Source organism: Anomalospiza imberbis, chromosome 7 (genome assembly GCF_031753505.1).
Source record: "Anomalospiza imberbis isolate Cuckoo-Finch-1a 21T00152 chromosome 7, ASM3175350v1, whole genome shotgun sequence".
Classification (NCBI taxonomy): domain Eukaryota; kingdom Metazoa; phylum Chordata; class Aves; order Passeriformes; family Viduidae; genus Anomalospiza; species Anomalospiza imberbis.
Window position 1 is genome coordinate 15,635,776 of NC_089687.1, and position 17,038 is coordinate 15,652,813.

At 56.5% G+C, this 17,038-nt stretch overlaps 2 protein-coding genes across 4 annotated transcripts; one reads left to right on the plus strand and one right to left on the minus strand.

The window, feature by feature from the left end:
• Window positions 1-82: 82 nt before the first annotated feature.
• ZNF142 (zinc finger protein 142) lies at window positions 83-10,062 on the minus strand. 3 transcript variants are annotated; one of them, XM_068195554.1, is made up of 9 exons: window positions 10,048-10,062; window positions 9,281-9,608; window positions 8,114-8,737; window positions 7,605-7,865; window positions 6,335-7,147; window positions 5,928-6,105; window positions 2,070-5,283; window positions 1,079-1,184; window positions 83-719 (listed from the first exon to the last, which is right to left on the minus strand). In XM_068195554.1, exons 2-9 carry the CDS (start codon window positions 9,561-9,563, stop codon window positions 220-222), a joined length of 5,979 nt encoding a protein of 1,992 aa, XP_068051655.1. In that variant the 5' UTR covers window positions 9,564-9,608; window positions 10,048-10,062; the 3' UTR covers window positions 83-219. The 3 variants fall into 3 exon arrangements, with proteins under 3 accessions (XP_068051655.1, XP_068051653.1, XP_068051654.1); XM_068195552.1 differs by having other exon boundaries at window positions 7,605-7,868; XM_068195553.1 differs by lacking the exon at window positions 10,048-10,062 and having other exon boundaries at window positions 7,605-7,868; window positions 9,281-9,784.
• Window positions 10,063-10,147: 85 nt separating this feature from the next.
• Window positions 10,148-17,003, plus strand: BCS1L (BCS1 homolog, ubiquinol-cytochrome c reductase complex chaperone). The gene is made up of 8 exons (XM_068195567.1): window positions 10,148-10,252; window positions 11,043-11,419; window positions 11,682-11,821; window positions 11,937-12,131; window positions 12,352-12,415; window positions 12,772-12,941; window positions 13,391-13,508; window positions 14,200-17,003. Exons 2-8 carry the CDS (start codon window positions 11,100-11,102, stop codon window positions 14,450-14,452), a joined length of 1,260 nt encoding a protein of 419 aa, XP_068051668.1. The 5' UTR covers window positions 10,148-10,252; window positions 11,043-11,099; the 3' UTR covers window positions 14,453-17,003.
• The last annotated feature ends 35 nt before the right edge of the window (window positions 17,004-17,038 follow it).

Below are 17,038 nucleotides of genomic sequence, written 5' to 3' on the forward strand. Positions count from 1 at the left end.
TGAGCTTGGGTTTGTGCTCCTTCCCTATGGGCACCTGGCCCACTGTTCACACAGGGGTTCCAAGCAGCACAAAGAAACGGTATTAAAAGGAACTGAGCAATTTTTTTTATACAGTTGTGTATTTTACAACCCATATACATATATGCCTGTATATACACACACATACATTTCTGCAGCAGATCGGTGCCACCAGTGCCTTAAAGCAGTTGGGATTCAGCCTCACTGTGGTGTGCCATCCTTCTCTGCAGGGCACTCTCCTTCCTCCTCCATCCTGGGGGCCTCCTTGGCCTGGCTCTCCCTCTGCACACTGTGAAGGTGGACGGTGTGTGTGCTGGGGTCCTTTCCCACCCCCTGGCTAGGGTCAACAGCCCTGTGCTCAGGGTGATGCCGCTGGATGTGTTTGATGACCTGGAACTTCTGCTTGGCCTTGTAGGGGCAGTAGCGGCAGAAGAAGGGGTGCTCGTTGGTGTGGGTCAGGTAGTGGTGGCGCAGGCCAGCTGCCCAGCGGAAAGCCCGCCCGCAGGCGTTGCACACATAGGGCTTCTCCTCGCTGTGCTTCTTCAGGTGAGTCTTGAGGAGAAAGCGCGTCTTGAAGGCCTTGCCACACTGCTCACAGATGAAGGAACGGGCCTCCTGGTGCCGTGTTTCCTTGTGCACCCGCAGGGCATCCGCGCGGTTGGTGCAGTACTCGCACTCATCACAGCGGTATGGCTTCAGGCCTGTGGCAACAGGGAAGGGGATGGCACCGGGATGGGGGCACCGTGCTCTCCAGTCCACGGGTCTCACCATCCCTGTAACAGAGCATAAGTCCCCAGGGACTTCTCCCTACATCCCATTTTGTTAGCAGGCACACCAAAATCCCCATTTCCAAGGCACCAAATGGTGCCTGGGGTCTGTGCCACCCACACTTCCCTCCCACCTGGGAGCACTGCCCCCACCCCATTAGCACAGGATAATGTATTGCCCCCTAAATGTCCTCCTCTGTCTCTAGCTGGGCCACTGGCAGAAAAAGAAGCATGGAGCAGCCCAAATACCCTCCCCAGTGCTCAACAGCTTGTTCTCAGTGGGCAGCACTCACCCGTGTGCTTTGTCATGTGGTACTTGAGCTGGTTCACCCATTTGCATTTGTAGCCGCAGTCAGGGCAGAGGTATTTCCTCTCCTCCTTGTGGATCCGCATGTGATACTGGGCAGGAGGATAGGGTCAGGATGAGATCATGTCCCCAGCCCTAGGGATGTGCAGGGCTTTGGGGTGGCAGTGAGAGGCTCAAAGACAGTTCTGACATCTCCAGCTGCATGGGACAAGGAGGGCTGTGTGCTTCCTTGGCAGGCTAAGAGCAAGGGGGATCCACACCGGGGTCAGGATGAGATTCCTCTACTGCTGAGGTGCTCTGTCCCAGCCTGTGGATGGCATAGGCTTTGCTCCCCAGTTTGATACGCAAGGCAGAGTCAAATTAAAAACCCAGCCCAACAGAGCTGAGCACATTGCACAGCCTGTCCTAGCGGGCCCCAGGAGGCTCCAGCTCAGCCTGGCCATTAAAAAAGTCAATACTTTTAGCAAAACCAGACTATTTCTCCCTCCATTATCCTATGCCTCTATCACCCACACATTTCCTGTTCTAGGAAAAGCCCTTTACCATGCATCAGGATGCTAATCACCTACAGCAACGAGGGCAGGGTCACACTCTGCTTCCAAGAAAGCTAGAGGTTTCCCTGCACCCTGTCTAACTGGCACCACAGAGTATGCTGAAGCCAGCAAGCAACCAAACTTGGCTTTGAATGGTGCAAGGCTGCACCCAGAGAAGTCAGCAGGTAAAGAAGTGAACTTAAGACGGCTGCCACCTTCTTGCTTTGTTAAAAGTCTCCCTTGCCCTTAAACTGCAACAGCAGAGAAGAAATGTATTGTACTGACATGACTTTTATCTGCTTGACTCCTATTTCTGTTCAGTATGAGCCACTGAACACTGAGGATGAAACCTCCCCTTAGGAACTTCTTCTCCAAATCCCTGTGGCTGGATGCCCCTCAAGCAATGTAGATGGAGTAGGATACATTGCCAAGCAGAGCTCTTACCTTGAGACGTGAGGGGTCAGCGCAGGCATATTTACAGAGGTGGCACTTGTAGGGCTTCTCACCAGTGTGGATGCGGATGTGCCACGTGATCTTTTGCCTGTTCTTGGTGGTGTACTCACAGTCCGAGCACTTGTACACGCGGGTGCCCCCATGGCCCTTCATGTGCTGGTCAAACACAAGCTGGTGCTGGCAGGCAAAGTCACAGAAAGGGCAGTGCAGGGGTTTGTCCTGGGGGGCATCCGGCTCATGGCTCTCCATGTAATGCCGCACCAGCTGCTGCCGCTCCTTGGCTGCAAAGCTGCACAGCTCACAGCGGTGGCTGAAATGCTGCGTCTTGTGCTCCTCCAGTGCCTCCCGGGTGGCAAAGGTCTCCTTGCAGGTGCTGCACTCCAGGTGTGGGTGCTGCTTCTGCACGTGGCACTTGAGCGTGGCCTCACTGTGACACACGAAGTCACAGCGTGGGCAGCTGTAGGAAACCTTCTCCTCGTGCCGTCGCAGGACATGCTGCTTGAGGGCCGTCTCAGAACTGAAGCGAGCTTCACAGCGGGAGCAGCCAAAGTTGAGCTCGCCGTGGTGGCAGCTGTTGACGTGGCGGGTGATGTCGTTCTGCAGGTAGCTGCTGTAGTCGCAGAGCGGGCAGAAATGGGTGGGTGTCTTCTCATGCACGCGCAGGCGGTGGATGCGCAGCTTGGAGTTGGTGCCGAAGGTCTGGCTGCAGATGCCGCAGGCGATGCGCCCCACGCCGGTGTGCAGGGACTGGTGGGCCTCCAGGCGGTAGCGTCGCGTGGTGCTGAACTCGCAGTAGCGGCATTTATGTGGCTTCACCCCCTCGTGCTTGATGCGGATGTGCTGCCGCAGGCACCGGGCCTGCTTGCAGGTGAACTCGCACTGGCGGCATTGCAGCTGTGGCCGCTTGCTGTAATGCTTGCGGTGCAGCCTGCGGTGCAGCCGCAGGGCTTTGGCCACCTTGGAGGTGAAGGGGCAGGAGGTGCAGCGAAACTCACCCAGGGTAACGCAGCCCCTCTTCTTGTGAGTCTTCATGGCCCGTTCCTGGTGGCAGGTGAAGGGGCAGGTGGGGCAGGAGAAACGCCTCCTCTTGGGCAGAGTGGCTTTTGGTGGGGCTGCATCCAGAGGGAGCTCACTGGTCTGGTCTTTCTCAACACTGAGTGGGTCCCCCTCAGGGAGTTCGGTCCTTTGAGGTTCGTCCTCGGGATGCACGATGTGCTTTTCAGCACAATGGCTCTTGAGGGCCCGCCGGGAGCGGAAGATTTCAGGGCACTGGGAGCACCAGAACTGCTCCAGGTTCCGGCAGCCCTCCTCCACGTGGGAGGTGATGGTAGTGACACGGGAGCACACAAAGGAGCAGGCATTGCAGTGCAGCTTCCCTCCCTCCAGTCGGTATTTCTCTGAGGGTTTCCCAGGCTGGGAGGCACCAGCAGCTCCACCTGGCTCAGTCCCACCCCCTTGCTGGGGAGGCTCTTCTGCCGCCTCTGTGCTATCACCCAGCAGGGATTTCTCAGAGGCATGAGAGCCTGATGTCTGTGCCCCAGCCAAAGGAATGCCTGCTGCTTGCGTTTCATCAGGTAGCAGCTCAGCTTCCCAAGGGTTCTCAGCATGCCCAGACTCCTCTGAGCCTCCCTTCTTGCTCTCTGCTGTTTCTGTACCATTATCACCAGGCTGGTCAGCAGGTTGGCAGAGTCCAGGTGCCTCCTGATTGGTTGGTTTGAGGATCTTGTTGTTCTTCAGGAGAACAGGGCACTTCTTTAGGAGGTGGGTGTTGAGTCCCCTCTGCTGCTTAAAGCTGGCGCCACATTCATGGCACACGAGCGGGGCCCTGCGGCTCTGGCAGCTGGCTTTGGAGTGCAGGGACATGGATTTCTCCTTCCGCGTGATGTACGAACACTTCTCACACTTAAAGACCTGGCTCTCCGACTGCACCACCAGCATCTGCACTCTGCCTTCCAGCACCAGTGTCTCTGCCTGCTCTTTGTCCTGCTTCCGCAGAGCCTTCAGCACTGACTCTGAGCCGCCCCTGGCATTGTCACCAGAAGTGGGCACATCCTCTGGAACAGGCAGGTGGCCCTGTTCAGGTGTCTTCAGCATGCTGAGCCAGGCCTCTGGCAGCTTGGCTTGGCTGGTCTCTCTCTCCTCAGTGTCTGCCATGACCTTGTGGTGGTCTGAGCATGACCCCTCAAGGTGGCCCATATCCTCCTTTAGGGTGTCTTTTCCCCAGTTGTCTCCTGCCGCTACGCTGTCCTTCACCACCTTGTCTTCCTGTACATCTACCTCTTCCTCAAAGTCTGGGATGACTTCAAGTGTATTGCCACTGTCCTCCAAGCCAAGGCCATCCTGCGAGCCCAGCATCTCATAGGCTGCAGGAGGCTCCTTGCAGGACAGCATTTCCACACTCTCTGGCTGGGTCACACAGGCTTGTCCAGTCAAATTCTCCAGGAGAGGGTCAGACGAGACATTCAGTGCCTCTAAGTGCAAGGTGCAGCTCTCTGCCACATCTTCAGAGACAGCGAGCTCAGTAGAGCCTGTGGCATTTCCTTGCATGCAGTCATCTTCCAGGGCATTGCCAGCAATAGGACAGCTCTGCTCTCCCTCACCTCTCTCTGCCTCACTGCTGCTCTCTGGTGGAGCGGCATCCTGCTCAAGGAGGGGCACCATGAACACCTGCTGGTAGCTTTCTTCTCCCTGGGACTCCACCTGGGATGGCTTCTCCTTCATCCACTGCTCCTTGCCAGTGAGGGGGGAGCTGGCATCCACATGCAGGGCTGCACCGACCTCATAGCCAAAGAGCGCCTCAGATGAGCTGATCTCCAGCTCCTTGCTGGCGTAATTTTCCAGCCAGTCCTTGTCACCAGGAACGTAGCCATGAATCTTGCGCTTATGGAAGAAGAGGCTGGTGTTACTGAAGGTGCAGTATGAACAGAGGGCACAGCGAAACTCCTTCTGCTTGGTGTGCTTGCAGTTCTCATGGTTCAGCAGCGCCTGCTTGTACTTGGTCTGGTAGGTGCAATACTGGCACTGGAAGATAGGTACCTGGTAGTTCTGTGAATGCTTCGCCTGCATGTGCTTCTGCAGCTCGTACTTGCGCTTGCAGGCGAAGCCGCACACCTCGCAGATCAGACTTTTGCCCTGGTGCCGCAGCTTGTGGCTGCTCAGCTGGTCAGCACGGTGACACCGGTATGAGCACTGGTTACACTGGTACCTGCAGGGACAAGTAGAATCGGTCAGGCAGCATGAGGAACTGGGGCAGGCTGAGCTTCATCAGGCACACTGAGCTCTCCTTCCCCATCCCAGACAAACAGGGAAGGGGTACTGTTCAGTTTGCCAGATCTGACCTTTGCCATCCAGACAGCTCTTACCACAGGCAATTCCTCCCTGCTGCAGCCCTTGGCACTGCTGATGCTTTACACCCCCTGCCTGAGGACTGGAGATAGATTCCCTGAGTATTCCATACAGTGACTGTGTCAGACACACACACTCTCACATGTGCACGCCAACAGCACTTCCAGCATCCCTAGAGGCAGGCTAGACCCAAAGGAGATGATAATTTGGCAGTCCTGAACAGGCCTTGACCCATAAACATTGACCCATTCAGCAGAGCAATGAACCCAAGCTCAGAGTTGCACCTCGGAGGTAATACACCTCCTTGGTGGCATAGCGACACCAAAAATAGCTTTGCCTCCACAGCACCATGCTGTAAGTTCAAAAACCAGATTTCTTATGTACCAGAAAGGGCAGGGCAGGCATGAGAAAGTCTGGCACACAGTGCAGCCAGAAGCAGACCCCTGGAACAGGATTTGGGGAGCCCTGATTATGCTGCCAAGCCAGCGGAGCAGGGGGTCTTACCGGAGATCTCCGGTGTGCTTGCGCATGTGGACGTTCAGGTAATGCTTCCACTTGGTGATGTACCCGCACTCGGTGCACATGAAGTTCTTGTCGTTGGAGTGGGTCAGCATGTGCTTGGACAGGTAGCTCACATCCCGGCACGTGAAGTCGCAGAGCTCACACTTGTGAGGTTTCTCTCCTACATGCAACACACAAATGCCTTCAGCATGACAGCCAGATAAAGCAACATGGCAGGGAAACCAGCTCAGCAGGGAGAATGCAACAACTTCAGCCAAGTGATCCTGGGCTGGCAAAGCTGGTGGTGGGACCCAGGAACCCTGGTCCAGCCCTCCCTGCCCACCCAGAGGCAGGACAAGACACCTTCCCCATCCCCAGGGGCTTTTGAGACCCGTACACGGGACACCCACCAGTATGCAACAGCATGTGCCGGATGAGCACCCGCTTGTGCGCTGTGGCGAAGGCACACTCAGTGCATTTGTGGATCTTCTCATTGGCGTGCATCTTGCCCACATGGTCATGAAACTCCACAGGGTTGAAAGTGGCATAGGGACAGAAACTGCACTGGAGCTGCTCACTGCCTGGGTGGCCCTGCTTCTTGTGCTTGCGGAAAACATGCTTGTTGGAGCAGATGAAGTCACACTGCTGGCAGTGGAAGGCGTAGTGGGTTTTCCGGTGAGCCTCCATGGCCTCAGCCGTGCCAAAGAGCAGTGAGCAGGCATGGTACTTGCACTCCACCGCCTTGATGCCATGAGCATCCTTGAGGTGACGGACAAACTCCTTACGGTCCTCTGCACAGTAGTTGCAGTCCCCGTGGAAGCAGCTCAGCCTCTTGGGCTCAGCTTTGTGAGTCTTCAAGTGCTCCTTGAGGGCCTGGCTGAGCCGAAACTTCTCCTCACAGACAGGGCAGGAGTAAACATCAGAGTAGAAGTTGGAGATGTCCTCGTGCATGCTGGCCATGTGGCGGTTGAGAGCATTCTTCTCCACTGAGCTGTAGTGGCAGAGTGGGCAGCGATGAGCCTTCTCGCCTGTCTCCCGCATCATGTGGATTTTCAGCTTGCTTTTGCTGGTGAAGTACTTGTGGCAGTTGGGGCACTGCAGGCTGGGGTCAGGGAAGTGCAGGTGGAGGTGCTCTACCAGGTGGGTCCGCTTTTTGAAGCACCGCTTGCATTCAGGGCACATGTGGGTTTTGTAAAGGTACTCGGAGCCTTCTGCAACATCCCCTGGGGGAAAAGGAGGGGGAGCAGTTAATAGGGAAAACATGGAGAGCACAGGCAGGTGTTCTGTCCCTGATCCAGTTGAGCCAGGATGAGGATTTATACACATGGGCAGTCACACAGCTACCACCTACTCAGAGAGACTGTCCCCACCCCAAGCCACCAGCACATTTCAGGTGAGTTCTCTCCAACTCAACACTGGCAAAGCACAGCCTACATCAGGCCTGCCCACGTGCCCCTGGTCCCCAAAGCCAGACAGACCTTTGCCTAAACCTGGCAGCATGCATAACAGGAAAAGAAGAGACATTATTTGCTTGGGCAGAGGCTGGGGGAACAAGTGCACTGGTACATGCAGGAGATGTGAGGTCACCCACCAACCTGGGCCACATTTCCCTACCAGCCCTGAGGACGTAGTGCTCGTTCACAAAGCCCGAGCAGCTCCTGGTAAGGCCCTGCATCCTACCTTTGAAGTGCTGTGCCTGTGGCACTCCAACTTTTTTGGGAGCTGCCTTCCCATCCTCTTTGGCCTCGGCTTCGCAGAGGCTCTCGCCATCCTCCTCCGGTGACTCATCCCCACTGCTGTCCGAGTCCTCTTCTCCAGCTGATGCTTTCTGTCCCTTCAAGGAGCTGTCCCCAGCACCTGCAGGCTTTGCTGGTCTGGCTTCTGATGTGCTGGCTTTCCAGCCAGGGTGGCAGTCACCTGGCTCCTCCTGCCCTTCTGATGCTGCTTCAGTGGGGAAAGACAAGAGATCATCATGTTCCATGCAAGAGGAAATCACCCTCACACACCCACACATATGCAGAAAAAACATCTGGCTGAGATGGAGGGCACAAACTGAGCTGCAAGGAGGCACAAACGCAGGGTTCACTGCCCTCCAGCTTCACCCCCCACTCCTCCAGTTGTAACTGAGATGCACAGACACAGCCAGCCTCTGCAGCACCCACAGGCCCCAGCCCCTCACCCAGCCATACCTGATGGCAGGATGCAGCACTGGTCAAGGCTGTGGGGGTCGTCTGTTGTGGGCATCTCAGAAGGGGACTCTGTGGCGTGACCCTTCCTGTGCTGCCAGAAGAGCTTGGCGTTGGCTGTGATGAAGTCGCAGTGGCTGCAGTGGAAGGGGAGGTGTGTCCGGTGGTGCTGTTCCATGGCCTGGCGGCTGGGGAAGAGCAGCGGGCAGGCCCGGCAGGCGCAGGACACGGGGGAGGCCCCATGCAGGTGGCGCAAGTGACTGCGCAGTTGCTTGCGGTCCTCTGTGGTGAAGTGGCAGCCCCTCTCGGGACAGGGCAGGGCTGCCGGTGGGGCACGGTGGGTCTTGAAGTGCTCCTTGAGTTGGCCAGGCTGCAAAAACGCCTCCTGGCAGACGGGGCACAGCAGGCACTCGGGAGCAGAGCCCTCCTGTGTGCTGGCTCCGGGCAGCTCTGAGCCCCTGGGATCACTCTGGCCCTCACTGGCAGAAGCCAACAGTGCCCCTGGGAGGTCCAGGTGCTCTTGTGGGGGCAGCAGCAGGCACTGGTGCTGGGACAGCAGGGAGGCCTCTGAGAAGCTCTGGCCACATCTCTCACAGAAGTACAGCTCCACCACTTTGACCAGAACCTCTGCAGAGAGCAAGGGATGTGTGTTAGAAGGAGCTTTTTCCAGGCCCAGAGCTTGGGACTGGTGGTTCAGTTCCAGCTCTGGACAAGGAGAATAAATCCCTCTTGCCACAAATTACATTTTGGTAACCACATCCCCTATAAGAGGGGAAATACCACCATCCAGGTGGCCATGATAACCACTTCTGTCCCTCTGCACTTTGAGGCATGCAGAGATGAGAGGCTGGCCTGGCCCCATTCCTGTTAGGATGTCCAGTGCCCACACTGGACCCACATGGGAAGCATGCTGGAGGGTAGTAGTTCAGATGGAGATCTCTGCCTGGTCCCTGCTGACAGCCTGGAGCAACCCCCTCACGCAGCATGCAACTCCCACAGTCACTCTCCCCATCCACACAGCCAGCTGGTGCCAGGTCTGTGCTCAATGGTAGCACCAGACACATGATGCAGGGTCGGAGATTTGAGGGCACCTGGGACAGGGACCCTGGCTAACCTCTTTAGCTCTGCTGACTGCAGTGGGGCCCATTCTGCACTCCCTGCTCCCCATACCTGTGGCACTGGCCGCGTTGCTCAGTGTCACATTGCCAGCCACTGCCTCGATGAATATTTCCACATTGCTTCCTTCAGCGTGTGCCCCTTCCCCAGGCATCGATGCCTCTGCCAGCAGCAAGTCCTGGCTGGCAGCCAGCGGGGGTGTCCCAGCCAGACCAGTGCTGGCCATACCAGGGCTTCCCACGGCTCCCACCTCTCCCGGTGTGGGCAGGAGCAGCTCCGAGCACAGGGTCTCCATCTCCCTGCTGGCACCCTCTGATACAGTCACTGCTGCGCTCATTGCCTCTGGGCACTGCCTTGGTGCTGGGCTGGATGACCTCTCAATCTGAAACAGAAGAAAGCACTTTAAAGGAGGGACATCCCAGAGCCCAAGAGGATTTTGGGGAGCAGCCAGTCTCGAGGCAGGGTATTTCGACGCTGGCTCCTTTCTGCTGTGCCCCAAGCAGGCTGCTGGCAAGCCCTCTGTCACGGGGTAGACAAGAGTGCAAGGACACCTATCCGTTCTCCCCGAGCCCAACACCCAGGGCTTGCTCCCTAGGTCCAGCTGGGCCGGCCCCCGAGCCCACCCTCAGAGTCACGCCCAGCCTCCAGCCAGCAGGTGCCCCCACGAGTCCCGCCGGGCCAGGCTCCCCCAGCCCATCGCCTTTCACCCCGGGCTGTCCCCGGCACCCCCAGCCCCTCACCCCAGGCTGTTCCCGGCCCTCCCAGCCCCTCGCTCCTCACCTCGAGCTGTCCCCGAGTGCCCCCAGCCTCTCGGCCCTTACCCAGGGCTGTCACCGAAATCCCCTCAGCCCGGGCTGTCCCCGCGGGCCCGGGTCCCCCTGCCCCGGCACATCTCGGTGGTGGTGACGGGCGGCGAGAGCGCCGCCCTTTGTGCCTGTCGCGCAGCCGCTCTGCCCGGCCCGGCCGGCCCCGCTCTATGGTGCGGCCGGAAGCGGCGCGGGCGGGAGCGGAAGCGGCGCGGTGCAGGTGAGCGGCGGCGGCGGCGGCACCGGCTGGAGCGGGGGCGAGAGCGGCGCGGGATCCTCCGCCGAGTGGCCGGGGCTGGGCCTCTGCTGCGGGGAAGGCCGGTGTGGATACGGGTCTTTTGCAGGGGAGGGTGGGGCTCCTGCAGGGGGAGGCTGCGGGACCCTGCCCACGGGACGCTGTGCCCTGGTAAGAAGGAAGGTCACGCCTTATTCTGGTGAAGGTGGGATTCTGTACCTGAGAGAGCGGAACGTGTCTGTGTGTCTGGCGGGGAAGGCTCCCCCTCGATCCCAGTACATGGCAGACCTGCGGAGGGAGGTGGAGAAGCTTCAGGCCCCCGGAGCATGCGGCTGTAATGTAGACATGGAGGCGTGCCTTCTACCACCGTCGTGTGCCCGTTCTCAGCAGCAAAGACCCGGCTCTTGGCTCAGCCTGGGGACGTGTTTCAGCTTTTTCAAACGATAAACCTTAAATAATTGCAGTGCTCATGATTTCTAGCTGTTCAAATAATAAAACCCTGTAAAACTCTGGCCTTGTTGTTTTTACTGAAGAAGCTCCAGATGCTCCTGTGCTTCTTCAAGAGCCTCCTGGCCCCCTCCTGCTTGGCTCACCCAGTGGTCTGCAGAGAGGGAGAAGGTTCCTGCAGCCAGCAGGAACATTTGGTAATAAGCACAGATGTGGGAAATCCAAACGTGCCAGGCAGCCCTTCACCTTGAGGCCTGGCCATGATAAAGGGCAGGGAACTGTGGGTGATCTGTTTTGCTCCTTGCTACCATTCAGTCTTTCCTCACAGGTTTGTTGCCGGAGTGCAGATACAATGCTGCGGAAAGGAGCTGCCTAACCTCCCACAATGCCCTTTTCTGACTTTGTCTTAGCACTGAAGGACAACCCATATTTCGGGGCTGGGTTTGGCCTCGTCGGGGTGGGCACAGTCCTGGCAGCAGCCCGTAAGGGGGCCCAGTTTGGGCTGGTGGCTTTCAGGCGCCACTATATGATCACCTTGGAGGTGCCCAGCAAGGATAAGAGCTACCAATGGCTGCTGAACTGGGTCTCCCACCATGCCAAGCATACACAGCACCTCAGTGTTGAGACATCATACCTGCAGCACGAAAGTGGGCGTGTCAGCACCAAGTTCGACTTCGTCCCCAGCCTCGGGAATCATTTCATCTGGTAAGGGAGGATAGGGGAAAGCAGTCTGGGGATTGAGCCTCACTTTTGCAAACTGGACAGCCTGTCGAGGCAGTGGAGAGGGCCCTGCTTCCTCTCTGGGTCTGGGATAGGGCAGAAGATGATGAGTAGCAAGAGCAGCCTGTACTCAGCAGTGTGAAATGATTTCCTTACATGAGATGAGTGTTCTTGATGCATGAACCAGGTGAGGCACAACTGAGTGGTGCTGGATCACTGTGTACACCCACCTGTCTTCCTGCCCCAGGTACCGCAGGAAGTGGATTCGCATCGAGCGCAGCCGGGAGACGCAGATGCTTGACCTGAACACAGGGACCCCCTGGGAGTCTGTCACCTTCACTGCACTGGGCACTGACCGGGAGATCTTCTTCAATATCCTTCAGGAAGGTCTGTAGGGCAATTGTGTGGGGTCCTGCTGGGAACAGCCTTCTCCCTGGAGATGCCCAAGGCTCCATGGGAGATCCTCTTCCCTGGCAGCTGTCCCCTCTGCCTCTCTCTGCAGCCCGGGAGCTGGCGCTGCAGCAGCAGGAGGGGAGGACGATCATGTACACGGCCGTGGGAGCAGAGTGGCGTCAGTTCGGCTTCCCCCGCCGCCGGCGGCCCCTCAGCTCCGTGGTGCTGGAGGAAGGTGTGTCAGAGAGGCTGGTTCAGGACGTGAAGGAGTTCATCAACAACCCCAAGTGGTACAGTGAAAGAGGCAAGGCTCTGGTGTGGTGGGCTCTGTACGGGGTGGGGTGGGGTGGGGTGAGGTGAGGCAGGATGCTCATGGTCCTCTCTGGAATCGGCTGTGAAGAGATTTTTCCCTGCTGCTTACCTTCCCCAGGTGTATCCTCTTTGTGTGCTCAGCACAGCACCACAGGAGGGAGGGAGCACAGAGCAATCCAGGTGGTTATCCTAAAATAACACTGTCTTCTTAGGGATCCCCTACCGAAGAGGCTACCTGCTTTATGGTCCTCCTGGATGTGGGAAAAGCAGCTTCATGTGAGTACTGTCAGTTCCCTGCTCTGGGCCACAGCAGTCTTGGATGAGAGGGTGTGGATGAGTTTGGGTTTGGAATACAGGAGTGGGCTGTGCCTTACGTGTGGTGCCTATTGTAAGCATTTGCACTGCTGGCACTATGACAGGTCAGGGTGACAAGCCCTTTGTGGCCTTGCTTTGCACAGTGCTGCTTGGTATGGGTGGGCTGAACAGGGGCTTCCACCTGCCCCTCAGATCTGATCCTTGCTGGGAAAGAAGCCCTCTGCCCTCTCCCTTAGTGCTAAGGGGAGAAATGTGATTTTTCCTTGACTGCAGGCTTTCCCACTGTGATTCATCCTTGTGGTTTGTGTCCTTTTCAGCACAGCCCTGGCCGGGGAACTGGAGTACAGTATCTGCCTGCTGAGCCTCAGTGACCACAGCCTCTCTGACGACCGGCTCAATCACCTCCTGAGTGTAGCACCGCAGCAGAGCATCATCCTGCTGGAGGATGTGGATGCTGCCTTCGTCAGCCGGGACCTTGCTGCTGAGAGTAAGCACTGCCCCTGTTCCTGGGCCAGCAGCAGGAGGGAGGTTCCGTGGCTGTACCTGGAAAATGTTTGGACTCTGGGCTGCTCAACTGCACCAGCAGAGACCAGGAGTGGGGGAATCTCTCAGGCCTCAGGGCCCAAACTGGAACTTATCCAGTTTTGGCTAGGCTGCAAAAGGGAATTTGGATCCTTTATCCTCAGGCAAAGGTCCTTCTCCTGCTCAGCCTCTTTCAGGATGACGGAGAAGGTGGCTTTCCTTCTCATTCTCTGTGTTCCCATGGTTGTGTGTGGGCAGGGGAGATGAATGTGCTGCCAGCCAGGCAGAGGGTCAGCCTCCAAGCAAGGAGTGAGTGGGGAGCTTGGCGTAAGCCTCAGGTGATAGGAAGATGGCCCACAAGCCTGTGCAGGGTTAGTGGCCAGCAGTTACAATCCCAGACACCTCTGTTCCCAGACCCGGCTGTGTACCAAGGCATGGGGCGCCTGACCTTCAGTGGTCTCCTCAATGCGCTGGACGGTGTGGCCTCCACAGAAGCCAGGATTGTCTTCATGACCACCAACTACGTGGACAGGTCAGAGCTGCTGCTGGGAGGGAGCGGGGTGGGTAGCACAGGAAAACCTTGCTCCCTTTTGCTGGGCTTTATTTATTGAATCCTCCAGCATGAAGGCTGGGGGCTCAGATTTCCTACATCCTCCCTTGGGATGCAAATCCTTTGATTGCTGATCAGGATCACTTTTGCTGGAGCCTCGGATGCCTACTTGCTGTTCAGAACATGGTTGTGTCCTTCAAAAGTGGTACCACCTTCCTGCCCGTGGGGAGCTGCAAGTTTTGGGGTTGTGTCCATGCTGTGAGTGAAGCGCTAGCCCCATGTGCAGCCCACTAGGTTGGTGGGATGCAGCCTGGGCTCACAGTGCCTGGACAGCTGCTGTGCTGTGGCAGGCTTGATTCACTCCAGACTGAGCTGGCCTAGGGGTTTGTTCAGAGGTTGCTTATGGGACAGAGATGGGCAGAGCTGTTTCCCAGGACATTCTTGTCCTCCTTTGGAGTCAGTCCTTCCCCAGCTCTTTCCTTTCTTTTTGGGCTCATTTCTCCTCTCAGTCTCCCCAGGGATGAACCTGTTTGCCCTCTTACCATCTCACAGTACATGGCACTTTGCAGAAAGGACAGGGGCTGTGCTAGTGTGGCTAGGGGCTTCCTGCAGGACACACCCTGAACAGATGCTTTGATCAGGTTTTCCAGCCCCACCCTTTCTCTCCTGACAGGCTGGACCCAGCCCTGGTGCGTCCTGGCCGTGTGGATCTGAAGCAGTACGTGGGCCATTGCTCCCGCTGGCAGCTCGCCTGCATGTTCCAGCGCTTCTACCCCGAGCAGCCCCCGGCTGCAGCCCAGCGCTTCGCGGAGCAGGCGCTGGCAGTCTCCAAACAGATCAGCGCTGCCCAGGTGCAAGGCCACTTCATGCTTTACAAGACAGACCCTGAAGGAGCCACTTCAAACATAAGCTCCAGCCTACTGTGACAGGGGCCAGCTTTCCCTTGTGACACTGAGAGGACTGGGACAAAGTTTTGACCATCCTGGGGATGCCATGAAGCTGCCCACCTGCACAGGCCAGGTCTCTGTTCACCTCTAACTCTCCTATGCCTTGGTTTTGGAGAGTCAGAGCTGCCAGCCTCACAGCAAGGGAGGGAATCTGGCTCTTGCTGCTCCCCAGACTTGAGTGCTACTGCACCAGCCCTGCTCACCAGTGTGTGCCTCATGTTGGGATTGCTGTAAACTACCAAGGCTTCTGGTGGGAATCCCCTTCCTTATGGGTCAGCCTGGAGGTGCCCAGAAGGGAATTTCCTTTGGGCAGGACATTGGGGTTCTACACTGCTAAAAGCATCTGGTCTTTTTAAAGGACAGTGGTCTCACTGGTTTGTGAATATCCTCTGTGAAGTGCACAATACAACTCTTGTCTCTCTGGTTAATTTTCCTGTTAGTTGCCCCTCTAGCTGCTCGTCTACAGCCCTCCTGACTAGGGCCTAGAAAGGCCAGTACTGCAAATCCAGAGTGTTTCTGAAAAAAAGCAGCTCCTAGGAGACAACTCATTGTCCCTCAGGCTCCAGGCTGGTGCTACTGGTCCTGCTGAGTTAAGATGCCAAGCCACAGACCTGCTTGGATATTGTTCCTAGATGGGCATGACTGTCCTTCCCACCAAAGGAGATGTGGGGGCCCTGGAGCTGTATGAGGGCAGATGGGAGGCCTTGGCCAGTTACAGCAGATCTTCCCAAGAGCTCTCCCCTTCCAGTCCCTCTTTCAGAATCCTGAAAATCAGATTCCCCAGAGTCAGTCCTATGTTAATGTGGTCAGTTTTGGGGGTTGTATCACCTTGCTTGGGCTGAGGGAGTGGATTCCAAGCCAAACCCAAATTGTAGGTCACTGCTTAGCCCTCCTCTTGCCTCTGCCCTGTGGGGCCAAGGGCACATGGCAATACACAGGGGCACAGTCAATGGCATCTGGATGGATTTTGGTGCAAACAGGCACTGCCCCAGACCTGCACAAATGTTTCTGCAAGTGAAGGAGCAGGATGCTGCTGGTTGGCATCTCAAACTCTGTGTTTGGCCATCCTGCAGAGGCTGGCTGCTCAGATCCAGCCTCTTCCCTCAAAGCTGGGGGTCAAAACTAGCCACTGAGTGACTGGCTAATGTCCCACAGCAGTCTGGGAGGATGGGGAATGTTTGGGGGGGAGCCAGAGGGACCCGATGCCACCACACACAACATCTCTTGCTGCTTGCTTTTAATAGTGTTAATGCTACAGATGCTGCCAGTGCCTTTCTGCCTGGCCTGAGGGCTTTTGCCACTTAAGTCTCACAACAGCCTTGTAAGGTAGGTGAGTGACACAGGTGGACACCAAGCAAGGGAACCCAGGTCAGCGTGCAAGCTCTCTTCCTCCCTTCTGACCTGGAGATTTGGTTTGTTTATCCCACTTTCATTTCCACATACTGTTGCAAAATGCTCTCTGCTCCAGGCTGACAGCACTGAGTCAGAGAGGGCCCTTACTAAAGCACTATTCCCAGGGAAAAATCCCTTCCTATTAACACATCAAGCATTTGTTTGAAGTTATCCAAGTCCTCGCTCTGATTTCCACGGCTGAATTCCCATGCTCCAAACATGACACAACATTTCTGCTGAAAGTAATCCTGTCTCACCAGAGGAAGCCAAGGAGCTTCAGCTGCTGTGAGGGGCAGAGATCTTCCACGTTTCTTCTTTCAGGACACAATCAAATGCCTTTCTTGGAGCACAGCAGTTTCACCAGTGAAGGCAGCAGGCAGCAGAACAAGCACCAATGTCAGGTAAATCTGTGCCTTTTCACCCAAGTGTGGGCAGGCCATTCCCCAAGAAACCAGCTGAACAAGGACAGAGGGAGCACTGAAGGAAAATTAAGGCTCTCTTCAGGGCATGAGCGCTCAGCCCTCATCCACAGGAAGGCACAACATCTGCCTCTCAGATCACCCAGCCCAGGACAGGTACTGTAGGCTCAGGCCAAGGAGGGAGAAAAAAAAGAATGATTTTAAAATATTAGGCTTGAAAATAGACCAGTGTTGGAAATGTAAGCATAGAAGGTTCTTGAGCAGCAGGTTTAACCAAATCCTTCAGGTCAAGACCAGGCATGGAGTAAGCAGGGCAGCAGATGAAGAGTTCTCAGTCAAGAAAGGGGGTAGTGCAACTTTCATGTGCCAGAGCTCAGCCAGACAGATGTGTATTACTGGGAAATGCCGTCCTGGCACACACTGCTTTTGGCTTCCTGGGGATCTCACATGAAGTTCTGGCAAGTCCATTGTAGTACTGCTATTTTTGCACTTAGCAGAAGGAGGAAGACAATAACAACCCATGTGTGGGCACAAGAGATGGGGGACAAGGCACAAACAAGTGTGAAGGAATCAGTATTGTCCAGGTGAGGCAGAGAGCTTACACTAAGCCAGGCAAAGCAGGGAGCCCTCCTGCCACCCAGGAGTGCCAGGGGAAGGTCTCTGCCTCAGCCCTGGTTGTAGGGAACAGGGAAGGAATTGAGAAATATCAGGGATCAACACCTTTGCTCCAAAAAGGAGCAAGAGGGCAAAGGAA

Coding starts and splice junctions, on each gene's coding strand:
- ZNF142 (XM_068195552.1), bottom strand. CDS start 9,563: ATGAGCGCAGCAGTGACTGTATCAGAGGGTGCCAGCAGGGAGATGGAG. Junction 6,106..6,334: donor GCACATGCTGTTGCATACTG/GTGGGTGTCCCG, acceptor TGTTGCATGTAG/GAGAGAAACCTCACAAGTGT. Junction 5,284..5,927: donor AAGCACACCGGAGATCTCCG/GTAAGACCCCCT, acceptor TTGTCCCTGCAG/GTACCAGTGTAACCAGTGCT.
- BCS1L (XM_068195567.1), top strand. CDS start 11,100: ATGCCCTTTTCTGACTTTGTCTTAGCACTGAAGGACAACCCATATTTC. Junction 11,822..11,936: donor CTTCAATATCCTTCAGGAAG/GTCTGTAGGGCA, acceptor CTCTCTCTGCAG/CCCGGGAGCTGGCGCTGCAG. Junction 12,942..13,390: donor CCGGGACCTTGCTGCTGAGA/GTAAGCACTGCC, acceptor CTCTGTTCCCAG/ACCCGGCTGTGTACCAAGGC.